At 44.1% G+C, this 20,374-nt stretch overlaps 1 protein-coding gene across 2 annotated transcripts in view; it reads right to left on the bottom strand.

The window, feature by feature from the left end:
• ABCC4 (ATP binding cassette subfamily C member 4 (PEL blood group)) overlaps positions 1-20,374 on the bottom strand; it is a 160,152-nt gene that overhangs the window by 136,018 nt on the left and 3,760 nt on the right. For both annotated transcript variants that reach the window (XM_081198255.1, XM_081198254.1), the window contains exons 2-4: positions 5,555-5,665; positions 4,853-4,973; positions 2,926-3,144 (exon numbers count right to left, since the gene is read on the bottom strand). In XM_081198255.1, the coding sequence (XP_081054381.1) occupies positions 2,926-3,144; positions 4,853-4,973; positions 5,555-5,610 (396 nt within the window). In that variant the 5' untranslated portion in view covers positions 5,611-5,665. The remainder of the gene's footprint in view (positions 1-2,925; positions 3,145-4,852; positions 4,974-5,554; positions 5,666-20,374) is intronic.

Genomic DNA, 20,374 nt, shown 5'->3' with positions numbered 1-20,374 from the left:
AAGTCCTGCATTAGAAGAACGTAACTGTTGAAGGTTTCTACTGTTATGAAAGGATTTCTGTGGGATTTGTTTTAAAGAAAGTAAAGGACTGGGAATGAAGCCAGCTTCTCTTCCTGCACCTCTCACATGACAATACTGGCAACATTTTAAGTACAGAGCTTCTTATTGTTCATATCTATGCTGTAGCGCATTGTCGGGACCTTCTACTGAGGAACACCTTGTACTCAATAGTCCTTGACATCCAGGCCAACTATGGAAGCCAATCTGTGTACACAATTCACTGTGTCCAGATCCTGGTCTTTTGAGGTTTCTAATCAAAACACCACCAAACAGTGATGTGCTTTATAAATCAGCATCGTTCCTTCAACACATCCTGTCAACATTACTTTTTCCAAACAATCTGAAAGTGAGGCAACATGACTCACAAGGACAAACCTATATCTTACAAATGACGTACCGTAAACTACCCTGATCTCATCATTATCCAAAAGTTGTTTTTCAAAACTAAAACCAATTCCAACCTCAAACGACACATAATAATGCCTCTCACGTGTCACTTTAAACCATGGTCAAGATTAACCATGGTTTAATGGTGAGCACACAGTGTGCCGGTGGAAGTGGAGAAAATTGCAACCACTTTCCTCCCCACAAACACCTCCCCCCCCCCCCCATACACAGTTTGACAAAGACCTATGCTTAGTGTGTTCCAGGACTTCTGCAATGTGGGAAGATCAAACAGAAAAAAACGAATTGCATTACTAAAAATAAAGCGATAAGAGCACAACACAAGCCCATTTGTCTTTTCCCCACCAAACTGGTTTTTACTCTCCACAAGCAGCGTTCGATGTAAAGGCTATTTTATTGTTTTATTAAATCCCATAACAGACTTGAGTTATCTCATCCAGAACGGCAAATTAATACCTCAGAGATATGTTTATGTACAAGAAAGCCCTGTGCTCACTCCATTACAAGATAACTCCTAAGGGATGATTTCCCAGGTATCAGCAAATGCACTAAACACAAATGCAGCTTTACCAAGACGACTAGAGACACATCTCTCTCTCTCTCTCTCTCTCTCTCTCTCTCTCTCTCTCTCTCACACACACACACACACACACATATATATATGCATACACTATGGTTCCAACCCAGCACAGACACAGACAGACACACACACATGCAGAGAGAGAGAGAGAGAGAGAGAGAGAGAGAGAGAGAGAGAGAGAGGCCTAAGTTGCTAGCTAGCTGCACCTTACATGAATAATGATGAACTAGTTCCATGGGGAGAGCATCTCCCACCATAGATCACAGCAATGCCTAGGCAAACACCTGAATTTTACCCTGCTGCAGGGCTCATAAAAAGGACCAAAGTCCGGCCCCCTTCAAGACCAGTTAGCAAAACTACTAGAAAATGGGTGGGTCCAGTTCCAATCCATGCCAATTTCCCATGTTTTCACTCATAAGTGTGTTCCATCCCAATTTTCCAATCTCTTTGCCCAAAAAAAGCATGCTACAGTGGTGCCCCGCAAGAAGAATGCCTCGCAAGACGGAAAACTCGCTAGACGAAAGGGGTTTCCGTTTTGGAGGTGCTTCGCAAAACGAATCTCCTATGGGCTTGCTTCACAAGACAAAAATGTCTTGCGAATTCCTGCGGGGTTTTATTCCTCCCCCCCTTTTTCTAAGCCGCTAAGCCGCTTATCAGCTGATCCGATAAACCGATAAGCCGCTAAAAGCCGCTAATAGCGCTAATCCGCTAATCCGTCAATGGGCTTGCTTCGCAAGATGAAAAAACCGCTAGACGAAGAGAATCACAGAACGGATTCTTTTCGTCTTGCGAGGCACCACTGTATTTTAATTCAGTCCTAGATCTTCAGCAATATCTCTTTCCCTTGGGACAACCTTATAAGTTCTGCAAGTGATCAGTTCAGACAACAGCGATCAGTCCGTCTGTCAGCAACTTGCTAGGTGGGGCATGAAAGAGATAAAGAATGGCCCCAGCCCCTTCTGGTCCTGGCCACTGCTGGTTTAACCATCAACATTTAACCTCAACAGAAGAACCCCAAGGGAATGCAGCCATTAACAGGGAAAAGAAAACGTATTCCACCCATGTGGGCTGGGCAATAGTTGGTTTTCAAGACCAACATACCACCATCTAAACATTGCAATATATTGATATATCATAACGTCTGAAATAAGGATGGAATTATGTAGAGGAGTTGGCTGGCTTCGCCGACTTCCCCCCATTCTGATTTTTGCATAGCACAAAAACACACATCATGATTCATGATATATTGCTAGGTCAAAAATTATGAAACCGATGTCACATTATGGACTTCAAACCGGTTTTGGACGATATATCACCCAGCCCTACCCATGTCTTATATTGCAAATACAAGAGGAATTTTTTTGTCAGAGACATTTTGGGTGGAGAGTGAAGGTTCAAGTTCCTGAGATCAAGGGCAAGAATGAAAACAAAATTTAGGCCCACCATGTCACAAACAAGAAGCCGCTGGAAACTGATTTACTACTACCCCGGGTTTGTATTCATCCTCCCAGCATCAGCCCACATTCCTGGACCTTGACAGTTAAATCTTTCTTCTTAGCCTCTTTTGGTATGTTCCTGTAAAAGTCTAGGAGTGTGTATAATGGCTGCCAAGGCCTCTCCAGCTTGTAGTGTTTTGCTTCAAAAAGTCAGCCCTCAGAGCCTCATCTCTGAACAAAGATCCAGTGCAGAATAAGTCAAATAAAACAAAACCTAATCACAATCCAAATATTATCCATGGATTTCCCCCCCTCCCTGTTCCTAATGCTATCAACTTCAAGCATATGTTTTAAAAGGGAGTTGCTTCAGCCTATCCAAAGTCAGGCAAGACCCCACATATTTAAGCGCCCTGTTTATTGAGATAAAGGAAATATATTACCCACCTTGCGATAAATCATGTGGCACATGGCCACTCTAAGCTTCATGCCGGCACGTTGTACGTGATAAAAATACAAGTGGTGAGAGATGGCCAAAACCAGCGTACACACGGACAAGGCAGCTGCGGAGGCATAGGCATATTTCAAGGCAACATCCGAGCCACTGTTTTCAAAATAAGCAATAATCATTCCCAGAAATATAGGCTGTATTAATTTGAGCGTTTCCTAAAGAGTGGGGAGAAAAGCGGGGGTGGAGGGAGAGGCTTTTAATAAACACAGCAGAATCATAATAGTGAAATCTTCCTCCAGAAGAGAGTAGCATCTCATTTTAACTTGCTTCAAAAGCAGAATCATCTTAACCAGCAAACATCAAACCATCTTAGTCCACTGTTTCGTAGATAATAGAACATGTTTCTGCACAACATGGGGACTATTTTTTTTTTAACCTTCCTACACCGGTCATTTGCACCTAAGCTTTGCTACGTGCTTAGACACAATGGTGTAGTTGAAGAGCGCGAGTCAGAATATGGGGGAAAGATGCTTACCTGGAAAATTGAAAGCAATGCCAGGATTTGAACCTGGAACTTTCAGGTTCATAGCGCAATCTGTTTGCTGTGGTGCTACACTAGCTCTCTGAAAATAATCTGTCTAGGAGCCCTCATCTGTCCACACCCTACCAAAACTGTCACAATCAGTTGCCTCTTGGAGACTACAGGCTATAAAGGGAATATAGGACCTACCTGGCTACTGTGGCTAAATGTGGGACAACATTGGCATACTCTCAGCACTATGACTGCTGCATTTGAAGTCACCGGGCACATTCACACTATAGGTTGAAAGCACTATGATACCACTTTAAACAACTATGGCTGCCCCAAAAATAATTCTGGGAGTTGTGGCTTATTACAGGTGCAGAGAATTGTTAAAGGTAAAGGTAAAGGGACCCCTGACTATTAGGTCCAGTCGTGGCTGACCCTGGGGTTGCGGCGCTCATCTCGCTTTATTGGCCGAGGGAGCCAGCGTACAGCTTCCGGGTCATGTGGCCAGCATGACTAAGCCACTTCTGGCGAACCAGAGCAGTGCACGGAAACGCCGTTTACCTTCCTGCCGGAGCGGTACCTATTTATCTACTTGCACCTTGATGTGCTTTCGAACTGCTAGGTTGGCAGGAGCAGGGACCGAGCAACGGGAGCTCACCCCGTCACGGGGATTCGAACTGCCGACCTTCTGATCGGCATGTCCTAGGCTCTGTGGTTTAACCCACAGCGCCACCTGCGTCCCTGAGAATTGTTAGGGGACCCCCTATTCCCCTCACACAGCTACAAATCCCAGAGTTTCCTAAGAAGAAGGACTGGTTCCTAAAACCACTCTGCTCTGGAAGGGAAATGGGGTCTCCTAACAGCTCTCAGCATCCTTGACAAACTACTTGAAGCCACGAAGGTTTAAAGTGGGATCATAGCTCTTTAAAGGTATTGTGTAAATGTGGCACTTCCTAGAGAAAAAGCAATCAAACTGAGGAGCCAAACTGAAGTCAGTTGAGCCTGCAGCTTTGCCTGAAGGCAGAAAAACAGCTTTAATTAGTGTTGCTAAACCAAAAATACACAGAGGAGTACAGCTTGCGGCTAGTGTCTCTAGCCCATTTGTTGTCTTCAGCATTTAAAGCTGCAAGGGTGTCAACGCTTGGAAAGGGGAGATGGGATTTCAGCACGCGGAGGCTTGAGGGAAAGGGAAAGGAAGAGAGCAGGACCACCACACCAAATTCTGCCTTGCAAAACAGCTCAGCTGGTCAGAGCGTGGTGCTGATCATGCCCAGGTCACAGGTTTGATCCCTGTTATTCCTGCATTGCAAGGGCTTGCACTAAATAATCCTCATAGTCCCTTCCAACACTACATGATTCTATGATCTTACAGCGCATCTCTTTCATTGCATTACCTCAATCAGCGTGAAAAATCCCAGGAGTAGATAAGATTTCCAGTAGCAAAGTATAATCGCCTTTGTTAAATGTGGCATCCTCGCTTCCTTTTTTGCCTTTTGCACTTCTCTGTCCCAGTACCTATAAAATAAAACATGAGTGAAGGATGCTGAAGGGGAGGGGGGCAGAGAGAGAGAAAGAAAATGAAAGAAAGGAAAAGACAAGTATCAGTCCACAAAATGATCGCTTTCATGTATCAACTGTACAGAAACATAAGATGAACTGGGATAATTTGCTGGAAAAGAGAGAGGCCTTCTCCTGAGCTTATGAGAGCAGTCAAGCGTCAGTTGTTTGCTTTTCCTGCAAGGACAAGTTGACCCTATAAACAGGCACGGGTCAGAATAAGCCCGCACTTACAAAGTTATTGAGAGATCTATCAAAATGGTTACGGTACTTTCCGCAACACAGAGAAAGCCGGAAATCAGTTTAAATGCAATCCAAGGCAATTCTGATACTTGAGCCATTGAAAAACCTGTCTTGCCTCACAAGAACTCCAATATACAAGCACACCAAGCAGAGATAGAGCAGAAAGCTGGTACTACAGGGTTTTTCCTCTCATATATTTCGACAATCCTTGACCTGGGGAAGAGACAGATTGATGCATGCTGTGGAAGAATTAAAAAAATCCAAATACAATCACTGATATTCTGTTATCTACTTACCACTGCAACCCCTCCCCAAGCACCTTAGAGGAATCTTCGGTGAGTACCTGAAACATATCATCCTCCTCTAGTTTCCTTTTATGACCGGTAACAAATAAAGGATTCAGCCACCTGTTTAAACGATAAAATATTGCTTTACACGTCAATTTCCCTCATTCTCTGACACCCACACACCTCTGTTAAAGGACTAAGGCTTACATAATTATAAAAGCAACAACAACAACAATCTTTATTACGGTCCAGAGACCCAACAAATCACTACAAAGCAATACACAATTCATACAGCCTACCTCCAGGTTAAACAAGCATTTTGTTCAGAATATAGGGTTCATTGGTTCTTGCAACCACCGATAAGAACTTTGCCACTGCTAATGTTCTAGCATTTGTCCAATCTTCCAATAGGAACCTGACATAGTGAGCCTCTGATTTTCCCGGGAAAGGTACCAGCAAGGGTAGTATCAGTTCAGCCATGGCTTGCTCATATTTTGCACAGTGCAACAAAATATGTTTTATGGAATCGATGTCTTGAGCACAAGAGGAAAGTCTGTCCTGGTAGGGAACTCCTCTCAACCTGCCATCCAACACTGCAGAAGGAAAGACGTTTAGTCTGGCTTTGGTGAAAAGCCTCTGATAGTTTGGTACTGTCAGGTTTTTAATGTAAGATATTAACTTAAAGACATGCCCATATTGTACTCCTACTGTCAGCGGACTACAGATTGCGTGTGATCGAGATCGCAAGTCACTGTGTGCATTATCCCATAATCTTTGCTTCAACGTCTTTAGGGCGCCTTCATAACCCAGGTAATACAGTTGGGGGGGGGGTGACAGACCAATAGAGGTGGCTTTTTTAGCCATGGTTTTCTGCCATTTGCTGACAAATTGGTCAGGAGTTGGTACAAACCCTTCCCTAGATCAAACACTGAAATCCTGAGCCAGTGTTTTAGGGCAGGAATTCAGTATACAGAGAATTATATGGAATTATATGGAAGGATCAGTGGCTCCCAAACCTTTTGGGGCTGCTGTACATTTGGTTCCATGAAGTCACCCCAACCCTATAAAAAAGCATGATTCAGAACAGCGGCTTGCACGACCGACAAAGGAAGATACTAGCACAATAAAATTCAAAACAGTGACAATTAACTGCACATTTATTCAAAATCCAATTAAAACCACTTAGCTTAATTAATTCAACAAAACTGACAAACGTGATCCAGAGACACCAGCTTTTCAAAGTCTCAGGGCCAATTATTGCTCCAAATATTCTGGATCAAGTGACTTTTCTTCTTTAAGCTCTCAAAGTTCTTCAGCTTGTTCAAGGTGCTCATCTGAACTACCCAGATGTTTAACAGAGAATCAATCACATCATTTGAAAAATACAGTCAAACCTCGGTTGTCAAACGCAATCCATTCTGGAAGCCCGTTCAGCTTCCAAAATGTTCGACAACCGAGGCGCGGCTTCCAATTGGTTGCAGGAGCTTCCTGCACTCCGCGTCGGATGTTCAGCTTCTGAAAAACGTTCGGAAACCGGAGCATTTAATTCCAGGTTTTCGATGTTCAAGAGCCAAAATGTTTCAAAATGGAGGCATTTGGGGACCAAGGTTTGACTACATGACTTTAGAGCCATCTTGTTCCAAAACAGCATTCTGTTTTGGCGACTGTAACCTTGGTTTTAAGGAGCCATTTGACATCCAGCTTACATACCCAGAGTGGCTGGGGAATCCCAGGCAGATGGGCGGGGTATAAATAAAAATTATATTATTATTATTATTATTATTATTATTATTATTATTATTATTATTGCGTTTCTAACATGACCCTTCACTTGGTTGCAAAAGTGGTCAAAAGCCAGGTGCCAAATGCACCTGGTGCCTGGCTAATTTTGAACACAGCTCCATACCTTTAAAACACATCCCCACCAAAAAAAACCCAGAATTGTGGGAACTGTAGTTTGATAAGCGTGCAGGGTAAGTTATATTTCCCAGTCTCGGGTTGGGGGGCAACACTTTAATGGTATGGTGTCTACACTGCCTAACACATGATGCAAACAAAAGGCAAAAAAGGCAGAGCTTTGATGTCACAAGCAGGTTTCTTGAGGATGGTATTTCTAGGCAACTTTGCTCTTGTTCTTCCAACCCGCATCACCCCTGAGGGCAAGACTAGCTGGGGGTGAAGGGGGAGCGTTAATGTTCACGCTGCAAAAATGGTTTTTTCGGTTCTGTGAAACTCTTTGTCGACTAAAGCCCCTCTGCCTCAGCGCCCTTTGGACTTTCAATTGCTTTGCAAAGGACTTAACCACCACGGAAGTCCTTTGTCGTTCATTAATTAGCGGTGCTTTAATGCTTTCTCCTATTCAAGGCTGAGGAAAATGAGATTTTTAAGCCCTTGCTCCCCAATGTAGCCAAGCCCTTCAAGAAAGATGTAATTTTCTCAATGGCAGAAATTATTTCCCCTCCTCAAGACTGGCCACATTATATGCACGTACCATTTTTTAAAAAGGGAAATAAGCAGGGCACAGAGTCCGCTCTTAAACAGAAATGCTCCCCCCGGCTTTTTTCAGCCTGGCTCCTCCTGCTAAACACAAACTTATGGGGCTTTCCCAAGCCAGAGTCAAACATCTGCTGGTTGGGCACGTGGAACTCTTTGTACAGAGCTGTGTGTGCTTATCACAAAACACTAAAGGAAACAAAGCAGGTTGATATTTACACTAAAGGAAGGTTTCCTGCAGCCTCATTCACCTGGAGAGAGAGATGTGAGGGCCCCCAAAGGGGAGAGGGGAGTGGAAAAAAATATTCTTTTTTTCTTTTCAAATGAGAGATGTTTAAGACAAGGTCGTTGCTTAGTTAAACCTTAGCTATGGAGGTTTTTAGGTAGCCAGTCTACAGCATTGGAGAACAAAGTACTATTTCAGAGTAACCATGCAAAGGATTGCTCTGTGCAGCTTGAAAATACACCAAAGAGCAGAATTTTATATGTGACGCTAAAAATCAGAGGTGGGGAATCTGGATCTGGCGGACAGGTCAGATCCTTATCTCCCAGCACCCCAGCGGTTCAAGCTTGACAGGTGGGCAGGGTCACCCACCTGTCAATCACCTGATGCCACAAAGACATCAGGTGTCCTGGCTTGCCCATATGGTTTGAAATCAAACCGCCCGGTCAAAAAAGAGTATGCAAGGCTTCCCAAACACTTACTGAAACTTTGCCTGAAGCAGTTCCCAACTAGCACCGGCAATCCTGCAAAGTTTCTTTTGTTTTTGTTTTTTTATAGATATTTTATTAAGTTTTCACAATAGACAAGCATACATAGACAAAAAGAAATACAAAATCACAAAAAACAATACAATACAAAAAATACAAACATTAAACACATCAAGAAAAAAGAAAAAAGGTAAAAACACATATAGTAACAAAAAACAAAAATTCCCTCTTTCTTAATTTCTCATTTTCAATTAGCTTATTTTCCCGACTTCCTCACGTCTCCCGTTCTTGTATCCCTTTTTAAAAATTAATTCAGCAAATTCATATCCTATTAATTTATCTGTTGTTAGTCCAGTCTTACATTTTACTTTGTTGCTAAAGCCCCTGCGATTCATTTCAATGTCCTTAACATTCATAAATTTTACAGTATTTCTGTAGATAAATTTTAAATTTCTTCCAATCTTCCTCCACCGTCTCCTCTCCCTGGTCTCGGATTCTGCCAGTCATTTCCGCCATCTCCATATAGTCCATTAGTTGCATCTGCCAATCTTCCAAGGTGGGTAGATCTTGTGTCTTCCAATGCTTTGCGATGAGAATTCTTGCTGCTGCTGTAGCATACATAAAAAAAGTTCTATCCTTCTTTAACACTGATTGGTCCACTATGCCCAGGAGGAAGGCCTCTGGTTTCCTGCAAAGTTTCTTTTGTCCAAGCCCCACCTTTACCTGTTCCACACCTGACATCATGCCTGTCCTCCACAGATATGTTAGGGGTCTGTGCCTTGGCTGAAACAACCTTGCAGGCCAAACAGGGAGGCCTAGCAGGCCAAAGGTTTGGTTTGGATTTATTTATTATGTTATGCAGTGGTACCTCGGTTTTCGAACGTAATCCATTCCGGAAGACTGTTTGAGTTCTGAAACGTTCAAAAACTGAAAACTCAATAGGCGACAGCTAGGCCTCAGGATCTCGTACTCAGCTGAAGCCGTATGGCATGTTCGACTTCCGAGGCGCGTTTGAAAACCGAAGCATTTACTTCCGGGTTTACGACGTTCAAAAACTGAAATGTTTGTCAACAGAGATGTTCGAAAACCAAGGTACAACTGTGTTTCTATGCTGCTTTTCATTCAAATGAATCCTCTAGCAGCACAACCTATAGGTCGCTCCTAGAGATTTCCAAGAACTTGTGCTTTTCCCTCGCAAGTCTCTTCCAAAAGGAGCAGGGTGGCCAGTAACACCAGTGGTAGGGACCTGGTGGTCCTGCTTTTAGCCACAGCCAGAGGCCAGAAATGATGGGAAAGACACCTCGGCAACAACTGATGTTGTACACAATGGGTTGTCTAAGACAACTCCACCTTCATTTCTTCCCTCCCTTCACATTACGAGTCATTTTGAGTGCTACATCAGGAAGACCAGGGAGATAAGGAGAGATTACTACAGTGGTACATACACTTCAGGTTACATATGCTTCAGGTTACAGACTCTGCTAGCCCAGAAATGATACCTCAGGTTAAGAACTTTGCTTCAGGATGAGAACAGAAATCGCGCGGCAGCAACGGCAGGCCCCATTAGCTAAAGTGGTGCTTCAGGTTAAGAATGGACCTCCGGAAGGAATTAAGTACGTAACCAGAGGTACCACTGTATCTCCATGTATTGCCCCAGTTAACAAATCCACAGAATACCTTGACAAAGACCGGGTAAAGATCTAGGCAGATGACACCTGCACATTGCTAGAATAAGTCCAACCGCCGACGGAAATCATGTTTCAGCCCTGTTGTGTCACAAGTGGGAACGAAACTCTTTGAGAGCAACCCTCAAATAAGAAAAGGCTGCCCAGTGCATCTTTCAAGGAGCCAGATTTCAGCAAGTCATCAAAGCAGCTCCGCACAATAGGAAAACATTGGTCAAGATGCACAGGAATGCTTTTCAGCTCTAACTTCATGCCTGTCTCAGTGTAACCAAATGATGCTAACGCCACTAATTGTAAGGACAGGTGTAAGGTGGCTGTAATCCTAAGCATGCTATCAAGAAGTAAAGGCATGCTTCATTCGCTGGGACTTCCTTCGAAGGAAGCATGTTTAGGATCGGTATGTAAGCCCAGCAACGTTTCAAAAAATGGTGAGGAGTTTCTAGACCAGACCTGCAAAACGTGTGATCTACCAAGCCAAACACAGTCCACCAGTGATGCAAACGTGTTTAATAATTGAGTGTTTAATAAACCTCTTGTTTTTACCGCATGCCAAGTCCTGAGGGGCTGGGTGGGAAGAGGCAAGTGCTGTCAAACATCTGGCAGGCAGACCATATTCATCTTGGTGGGTCAGAAGTTGTGCCAGCCTCCGATAGACAAAGCTACAGAACACATAACTGCATCATCAACAACAAAACCAACTCCATTCCTTAGCTCCGAATAAAGGGCGAACTTCACAAAGCAAACTTGCGCCTGTTGCCCCAGCCACCACCAGATCACAGCCAACTTTCCAATCCTTGGGGATTAATTTTTTTCTATAAAAATCAGCTTACAAAATAGTTCATATCATAAGTATCTTGAAAGCTCTACATGAACTCTCTATTTGCTCCAAAGCTAACCCATTGGAGGTGCTAGGGCTTACCTTTAAAGTCCTAAACAGCTTAGGAACCTAATGGCTAAAGGAGAACCTCTTCCCATACTAGCTTGTCTGCGCCTTAAACTCCCCTGGAGAAGACCAGCTCCAAAAACGCTTCCCCGAAGGGCAGGGCCTTTTCCAAAGGGGCCCCGTGACTCTGAAATCACCTCCCCAACGAGGTGAATCTGGCATCAGCTTTGCAAGATTTACTGCAGCAAGTGAAGACCTTCACCTACAGATTTTAGATACAGTGGTAGCTCGGGTTACATACGCTTCAGGTTACACACTCCTCTAACCCAGAAATAGTGCTTCAGGTTAAGAACTTTGCTTCAGGATAAGAACAGAAACTGGGCTCCGGTGGTGCAGCGGCAGCTGGAGGCCCCATTAGCTAAAGTGGTGCTTCAGGTTAAGAACAGTTTCAGGTTAAGAATGGACCTCCGGAATGAATTAAGTACTTAACCCGAGGTACCACTGTAGTAGATAATTTTTGAGGGTTTTTTAAAAATTATCCTCTGGTTTATTGGCATTTTGTGTCTGTGTTGCCTTTTTAAAATGCCAGCCGATTTAATATTGTGGCCCTGTCTGCGCTATTACATTTAAAGCAGTGTTATACAGCTTTAAAACAGTCACAGCTTTCCACCCAAAGAAGCCTGGGAACTTTAGTTAGGGATGCTGAGAGTTGCTAGAAGTTCCCATGATTCTGTGGTGGAAGCCATGACTGTTTAAAGTAGAATAATACTGCTTTAAATGTATAGTGCAAATGGGACCTATGTTTATTTTAAGTTCTGCACAATATTTCGTTCACGCTTTTGAACACTGCCCTAGTAATCTTTCAAAGCAGGGCAGTAAAAAAATCCATCATATAAAGAAATTAAAGACATCATTTGGGATATGACTCTTGGATGATGGAAATACAAAATAAGCTGCACAGTCATGAAAGTGTATTAAGATTGCCTGGGCGCCTAGAGAACTGTTCAGCCTTGAGAGCGGTTTTTCAGACACTGTAACTCCCTTGAGTTAGAACAAACAATTCAACAGGGTCAGGGTGAAGGGAGAGATTGTGGAAACATAGGGCTGTTTCAACGTTTTACTATCCAAACTTCTGCCTATAAACATGGTGACTTTACAGTAACATCCACTTCCAAACTTCTATACAAATGTCTGGTTTATAAAACAAAACGAGGAAAGACTAACTAAGACGCAGCCTGCTTGCTTCTACCCCACTTAGGGACTATTCAATTTGTACTTCACTCCATCGTGGGTGGCAAGGTTCTCTGTTCTCAAGGGTCATTTTATTTATTTATCTTACATAATTTACATTAATTTTTCTCATTTATACGTCCTTAAGATATCAATGACTTCCCTTCTTCTCTTTCCATGGTTCATTTTGCATATCATAAATCCCTGCATATTTTACAGAAACAATATCATTTAGTATTCCATTATTACAACCACCATAACTTTTTTACACTGTTGAACTTATATTAACGCTGCCAGCTTTTTCAGCCTATGTTCTTCTTGTTCTTTTATTCTATATGTTAAGTCTGCAATCTGCGCATATTCTGTCAACTTAAGTTGCCACTCTTTAGTTGGGACCTCATTTTCCATTTTTGGGCTAACAAAACACAGGCCGCAGTAGCAGCATACATAAATAACCTTTTTTGACACCTGGGAATTTCAGTCTGAATTATCCCCAACAGAAAGGACTTTGGGGGTTTTGGGGAAAGTACTTGTAAACATTTTTTTTTCAATTCATTATGGATCATTTCCCAATACAGTGGTACCCCGCAAGACGAACGCCTCGCAAGACGGAAAACCCGCTAGACGAAAGGGTTTTCCGTTTTGGAGACGCTTCGCAAAACGAATTTCCCTATGGGCTTCCTTCGCAAGACGAAAGCCCATAGGGAAATCTCCGGGACAGGGCGTCTTGCCCACTGTCCTCGGACCTCCTCCCGCCGCCAGGCTTCGGAAGGCTGCTCCGAAGCCTGGCGGGGGGCGGAGAGGTTTTTTAAAAACCCCGGGACAGCGGGGGACTTCTCCTTTGTCCCGAGGTTTTTTAAAATGCTGGCGGGCGGCAGCGAAGGTTTTGCTGCCGCCCACCAGCATTTTAAATTCGCCCCGGACAGCGGAGAAATCCCCCGCTGTCCCGAGGTTTTTTAAAATGCTGGCGTCTTCCCCTTTCTCCCCGGACCCCTCTTGAAGCAAGGGGCGGCAAAGGGGAGAAGCGATCTTCTCCCCGTTGCCGCCCCTTGCTTCAAAAGAGGGGACAGAGGGAAAGGCGGGCGCCTTCCTCTCTCTCCCCCCGGACCCCTTTTGAAGCAAGGGGCGGCAAAGGGGAGAAGCGATCTTCTCCCCGTTGCCGCCCCTTGCTTCAAAAGAGGGGACAGAGGGAAAGGCGCGCGCCTTCCTCTCTCTCCCCCCGGACCCCTTTTGAAGCAAGGGGCGGCAAAGGGGAGAAGCGATCTTCTCCCCTCCGTCCCTTGCTTCAAAAGAGGGGACAGAGGGGAAGGCGCGCGCCTTCCTCTCTCTCCCCCCGGACCCCTTTTAAAGCAAGGGGCGGCAAAGGGGAGAAGCGATCTTCTCCCCGTTGCCGCCCCTTGCTTCAAAAGAGGGGACAGAGGGAAAGCGGGTGCCTTCCTCTCTCTCCCCCCGGACCCCTTTTGAAGCAAGGGGCGGCAAAGGGGAGAAGCGATCTTCTTCCCTCCGCCCCTTGCTTCAAAAGAGGGGAAGGCTGGCGGGGGGCGAAAATCTTTGTCCCCCCTGGCTGCCTTCCCGGGAGGGCTTTTAAATCGCCCCGGACAGCGGAGAAGTCCTCCGCTGTCCGGGGCGATTTTAAAATGCTGCCGTGGGGGGGGGGAGCAAAGACTTTCGCCCCCCCAGCCTTCAGAAGAGGTCGGGGGACAGATTGTCCCCGGACCTGGTCTGAAGTCGGTTTCCATAGGAACGCATTAATTGATTTTCAATACATTCCTATGGGAAACCGTGCATCGCAAGACGAAAAACTCGCAAGAAGAAAAAACTTGCGGAACGAATTAATTTCTTCTTGCGAGGCACCACTGTACTCTTTTACCCTTTTACAAGTCCACCACATATTTTTTAAAAAATGCTTTTTTTCTCAAGGGTCGTTTTATTCTCTAGTACAGAGAGAGGAAAACTGTGGCCTTCCAGATGTTGCTGGACTACAAGTCCCATCATCCCTGGCCACTGACTGTGGATGATGGGAACTGGAGTCCCACCACATCTGGAGGACCACAAGTTCCCCATCACCAGGAGAGATGCTAGAGGGTGGTACAGGGACCCCAAGCTCTGGACATTCTGCTGCCAGGGAGACACCAGTCAATCCCCAGCTTAACTGGTCCAGAGAGGAAGGTAAAACCATAGCAATAGCGGGAGAGCCCTTCCCATATGTAGCATTGCTGCAGGAAGAAGGGTGATGCTGAGGCCCACCACCACATAAGGAGCCGTGATGTTGGTAAAACAGGCACAGGGAACCCCAGTGAACACGGTCCGTGAGACTTACAGTACAAGATAAAAATACAATAAATAAAATATCTCTTATAAGTTTACTAGTGGGACAAGTACCCACTATCTGAAATTCAGGAAGAGAGCCGGGTAGATATATGTTTCTGTTATGGGGGTTTGTTTTATATAGATGTACGAAGGGCCTTCTCGGCAGTGGCACCCTCCCTGTGGAACAGCCTCCCATCAGATGTCAAGGAGATAAATGACTACACAACTTTTAGAAGATATCTGAAGGCAGCCCTGAATCGGGGAGCTTTTAATGTTTGATGTTTTATTATGTTTTTATATGTGTTGGAAGCTGCCCAGAGTGGCTGGGGCAACCCAGTCGGATGAGCGGGGTATAAATAATAAAATTATTATTATTATTATTAATAATACTAATATTATTACAGCACTCTTTTTACACCTCTCAAGCTTAAGTGCAATGTTCTTATTTCTAAACTGGGAGGGTGTTTTCTGGAAAGTCTTCTCCCTGCTTAATTCCTTGACGATATAGTGCACATCATGTGGGGCTCGACTAACTTTCTTGAGTTATCTGCTGCTCTGCACATGGGGCATTTTTCACCTTTCCACTTGGGGCTCCGATTGTCCTGACCTGTGGTTGCTGGATATCCTGTAGGTGGTACTGACTGACTGGTGACAGTGGGCTTGAAAGCACATGCAACAGCTAGATCAGGAAGGGAAGGAAATCCATGTATGTGTGTGCAAAAGAGAAAAGTCATGTTAGATATATTGGACAACGTATGTTTTCAGTTGTCATAAGCAACAGTTCTTGCCAATGGATTATATGTGGGGAACAGAGTGTACATGAAGTGTACTGGACCCAGGAAATCCTGTAGCTCAGATAAATGCCTTGACAACCAAAGCTAGAGTTTAGTTTATCTCTCTCTGAAAGCCAGCCTAAATCGGCATGAATATAAATAAATTTCCGTCATGAGCTTGAGCCAAGCAATACCCTATCCACTGCTGTTCTAGTAAGTGGTTCTCCTTGTACTTCTGTATACCGTATCTTTCGCCCTATATGACACACTTTTTCCCCTCCAAAAATGAAGGGGAAATCTGGGTGCGTCCTATGGGGCGAATGCAGGCTTTCGCTGAAGCTTGGAGAGCGAGAGGGGTCTGTGCGCACTGACCCCTCTTGCTCTCCAGGCTTCAGGAAGACATCCGCAGCCTAGGCAGCCCTGCAGGAGGTTCCGCAGGGCTGTTTAGGCTGCGGATAGCAGCCTGCTTCCCGGAGCGCCGGGCGCGCTGAAAGCAGAGCGCCTGGCACTTCGGGAACACATCCGCAGCGTGGGGAGCCCTGCAGGAGTTCCCCGCAGGGCTCCCCACGGTGCGGATAGCAGCCTGCCACCCGGTGCGTGAGCCGCAGAGCGCCCCGCGTGCCGGGCAGACATCGGCCAGCCCCACAAGCTTGGGGGACAGCAGGGAGGCGCAGCGCCGCCATCCCGCTGTTCCTCAACCTGTTTCGGTTTCCCCGACCTGGTTTTGGGGGGGAAATAAAGGGGGGAAATTCCTTTATTTCCCCCCAAAAAAACTAGGTGCGTCCTATGGGGCCGAGCGTCCTATGGGACGAAAAATGGAACCACCTGAATGAATCTTTTGGATCCCTGGCAGTCCATAGACCACAGTCTGGGACCTCCTGGTTGTCTAAGATCTATTAAGTTGTTCTCTTCTTGCATTTCCACAAAATGTGGAATGTTTAGGATCTCCACCCCTAAAATATAATAGAAAACAGGTGCATGAACAGCCATTAGCCAACAAACCTAAATGAAACATTCAAGTTCTAGGCAAGTACAGTGGTACCTTGGTTCTCAAATTTAATCCGTTCCAGAAGTCTGTTCCAAAACCAAAGCATTCCAAAACCAAGGCACGCTTTCCCATAGAAAGCACTGTAATGCAAAATGGATTTATCCATTCCAGACTTTTAAAAGCAACCCCTAAAACAGTGATTTAACATGAATTTTACTATCTACCGAGACCATTGATCCATAAAATGAAAGCAATAATGTACTGTACTATAAAATAAATAAATATTGTAGATGGTAAAAATTACAATTATAATTTTTTCTTACCTACACGGATGATAGTCATTGTTTGGGGTGCTTTTATCCATTTCCGCAGTCACACAATCAATCAATCAATCAGTAGCTGAACTGGGATCCACACAGTCACAAAAACAAAGTAACTGAAAAAGCCTCAAAACAAAAAAACGCAAAACAGCTAGCAAAAACAAAAGCACCAAATATCACCTTAGAACACTGCAATCGGAAACGGAAGGCTTGGGTTACAATGGGAGGGACGCAAACTAGCAGCACAACAGGAAACACAGGGGGACGCAAAACGGAGCACATTTTGCTTCCCAAAAAAAGTTCGAAAACCGGAACACCTACTTCCGGTTTTGCAGCCTTTAGGTTCCAAGTTGTTCATGAACTAAGCTGTTCGAAAACCGAGGTACCACTGTACTAGGTATTGACCATCCATCGCCATGTCCTTCTTATGAGCTTCCAGGACACCTGTCTATGTAAGCTTGGAAACAGAACGCTGGAATGCAAGAAGCATATGCTCGTCCCACCAATTCTCTTGCAGCTCCTACAGCTGGTCAACATAGTGGCTTAGAGCCTTAGACAACTCAGTTACAGATTTAGGTAGCCTTAGACACCTTCATGAAGGTGAATCTTATGGGGTTAAGGATCCTTACTGCTTTAAGGATCACAAATCAATGTATGTGGCTGCATCAGCCCCAGCCCACCCCCATATATTTTTTTCATATAACCGTTTTGTCAGATAGTTAACTAAGAGAGAATTTCATGGATGCATGGCTCCTGTATATGAGTATATAATGAGTATATAACCAGACTTAATCCACTGAATTTCCTTTTGGACTGGGAAGAAACCAAAGCATATAAATCAACTTATGCAATAAATATTACATCATGATCTGAAATGCCAGTGGAAGCTGAAGGATGAATGTTACACGTATTATTTTCTGTTCTTGCATTTTATAAATGTATGTTTATATAGACAAAATAAAAACTGAGGAAGATCCTATGTGTCAAACACGTTTGAACATTCAAAAATGCTATACAGGTGCGAAGTACATGACTCATACAGCAACTTTTGCCATCTCATCTTCGAGGTCATGACCATCTTAAATCTTAAGCATGAATTCCAATCCAGGCCAAACATTTCTAAGCTCTTCTTCTTAAAAGAATAAATTCTTCTTAAAAGAAGAATAAATTCTGAAAGCAAACACACATCCATCTGAAGCGCAGAATCTGGGATTCTGAAGTAGCTTCCACACAAAGTATACACAACTCTGAACCCTGAATCTTCCCCCTTGCAGATTCCTCAGAGAGCCTGTTTATTATACGCTGCAAAATGTTTACAGGCAGTTAGTCACTGAGAGCTCATGGTATGGTCAGAACATACACCAGCCCTGGGCCTTGCTCTAGAAAAGCCATTGGAAAGTATTTAAGCTACTTATGCGGGTAAAATAACTAAAGGAAATACAAAGATTTCAACCAGATTGCATCATTTCAGAAACAGGGTGGCTTGGCTAATCCAGCACAACATTATGCATGAACTACAAAGGATTTTCAAAGGTCTTGCCTTTCCTCTCTCACTAATGAGAAATAAAAAGTCAAAACGCAGCATATCTAGAGCACAGTCCCGTATGTTTACTTAGAAGTAAGGCCCGTCATGCTCCATGGTGCTTACTGTCTATAGGTTGATTTATCAGTGGTCCTTGGAGTTTTGTGCTGCTGGCTACAAGAACTTAAAAGTTCCTGTAGACCAGGGAGTCCCAAACTGTGGTCCATGGACCACCAGCGGCCCACAAGAATCATTCAGGTGGTTCGTGGCATGTCTGCATTCAATATTCATACCAATTTCAAACTGTATTATTAGTAATAGCAAAAGGTAAAGAGACCCCTGACCATTAAGTCCAGTTGTGACCGACTCTGGGGTTGCGGCGCTCGTCTCGCTTTATTGGCCGAGGGAGCCGGCACACATGTGGCCAGGAGCGGAGACCGAGCAATGGGAGCTCACCCCGTCGCGGGGATTCGAACCACCAACCTCTGATCGGCAAGTCCTAGGCTCCGTAGTTTAACCCACAGTGCCACCCATGTCCCATTAGTAATAGTACATAAACCAAAATTACCGGTACGTATAGTCAGAACACATTGGGTTCAACGGCGGGTGGGACTGCCAAAGTCTTTTTCCCCCCAGACACCTGCTATTTTCCGTTTTTTTATTTTTTGCCAAGATTATAAGTTGTGGGCTTACTGTATTAATATTTTACCACATAGAAAAATCATTCTATTCATTTACATTTATGTTATGTTATGTTATGTTATTTATTTATTTCCGTTTCTGTGCAACCAACATTCAAGCAGCTACTCTTAAATTCCATATCAACTCCTTATGGCTTGTTTGTGGATCAATTACCCTAATAATTCTACAGTCTAACAGTATAAAATACAATATAAGAAGTAAAAGAAGCAATAGAAATACAGTTAAAACTCATACAGCACCTAATACCACACATTACAATTGTTACATGAGGCAGACAAATCATAAAGGAGTCCACAAATATATCATCAGCAATTTCCAAGTGGTCCATGGCAAAAAGTTTAGGTACCACTAGCCCAGACCATTCACATTGTGTGGGTTACTTTCCAGACCAATTTCGCTGCAGACAGGTAGTGTCCCTTCACTCATACATGCAAACAGACATAAGACTGTGCACATTTCCGGAAGCTGATCCCTGTGACAACGTCCCAAACTGTGCAATAAACTGAAAAAGGAGGACACTGGGAAAGCTCAGTTGGTAGAGCATAAGACTCTTAATCTCAGAATCATGGGTTTGAATCCCACATTGGGCAAAAGATTCCTACAATACAGTACAGGGGGTTGAACTAAATGACCCTTGTGGTCCCTGCTAACTGTACAATTCTCTGATTCTAAGACATCAGAACAACCACATGTGTATAAGATACCCATCTTCAGACACAAGATTGAATAAATACATACAAAAAGGCAAGAGGCATGGAAGAAAGAAATTCAGATGAATGCATTTACAGAACAATTTGTTTCAGCCTTCAGCTGTTAACTCTATGGAGGAGACCTGCTGTGTCTGAACCTAAACCACCTTGTGACCTTCCCCTAGCTGTTAATACATCAAAGGTACCTTGTGCACAAACCGTTCCTGCATAATCTTTCCCCAGATAACATGCCTGCCGGAACAGACATCAGCAAGCATTTAGAGAAATAGTATCTGCATATTTACATGGACCAGGATGGTTGGGAGTGAGCAACAATCACACTTCTCCTTAGCTTACGGGAAGCAGTAAATGTTTCCATTCTTAGTCAAAACTATTGAAGTCTTCGTATTCTGAACCTAAAGACCACAAAACATCTCTGGCCAGTGACTGGGTGACTCTCATACAGCTGTACAGCAATACCCATCTTGTATGGGTTTGAGTGCCAAGGTGGGAGATCTGCAAT

The sequence above is a fragment of the Podarcis bocagei genome, assembly GCF_964188305.1.
Source record: "Podarcis bocagei genome assembly, chromosome: 6".
In the NCBI taxonomy this organism is placed as follows: Eukaryota; Metazoa; Chordata; class Lepidosauria; order Squamata; family Lacertidae; genus Podarcis; species Podarcis bocagei.
The sequence above is the reverse complement of the archived record's forward strand: the minus strand, read 5'-3'. Positions and strand labels throughout refer to the sequence as shown.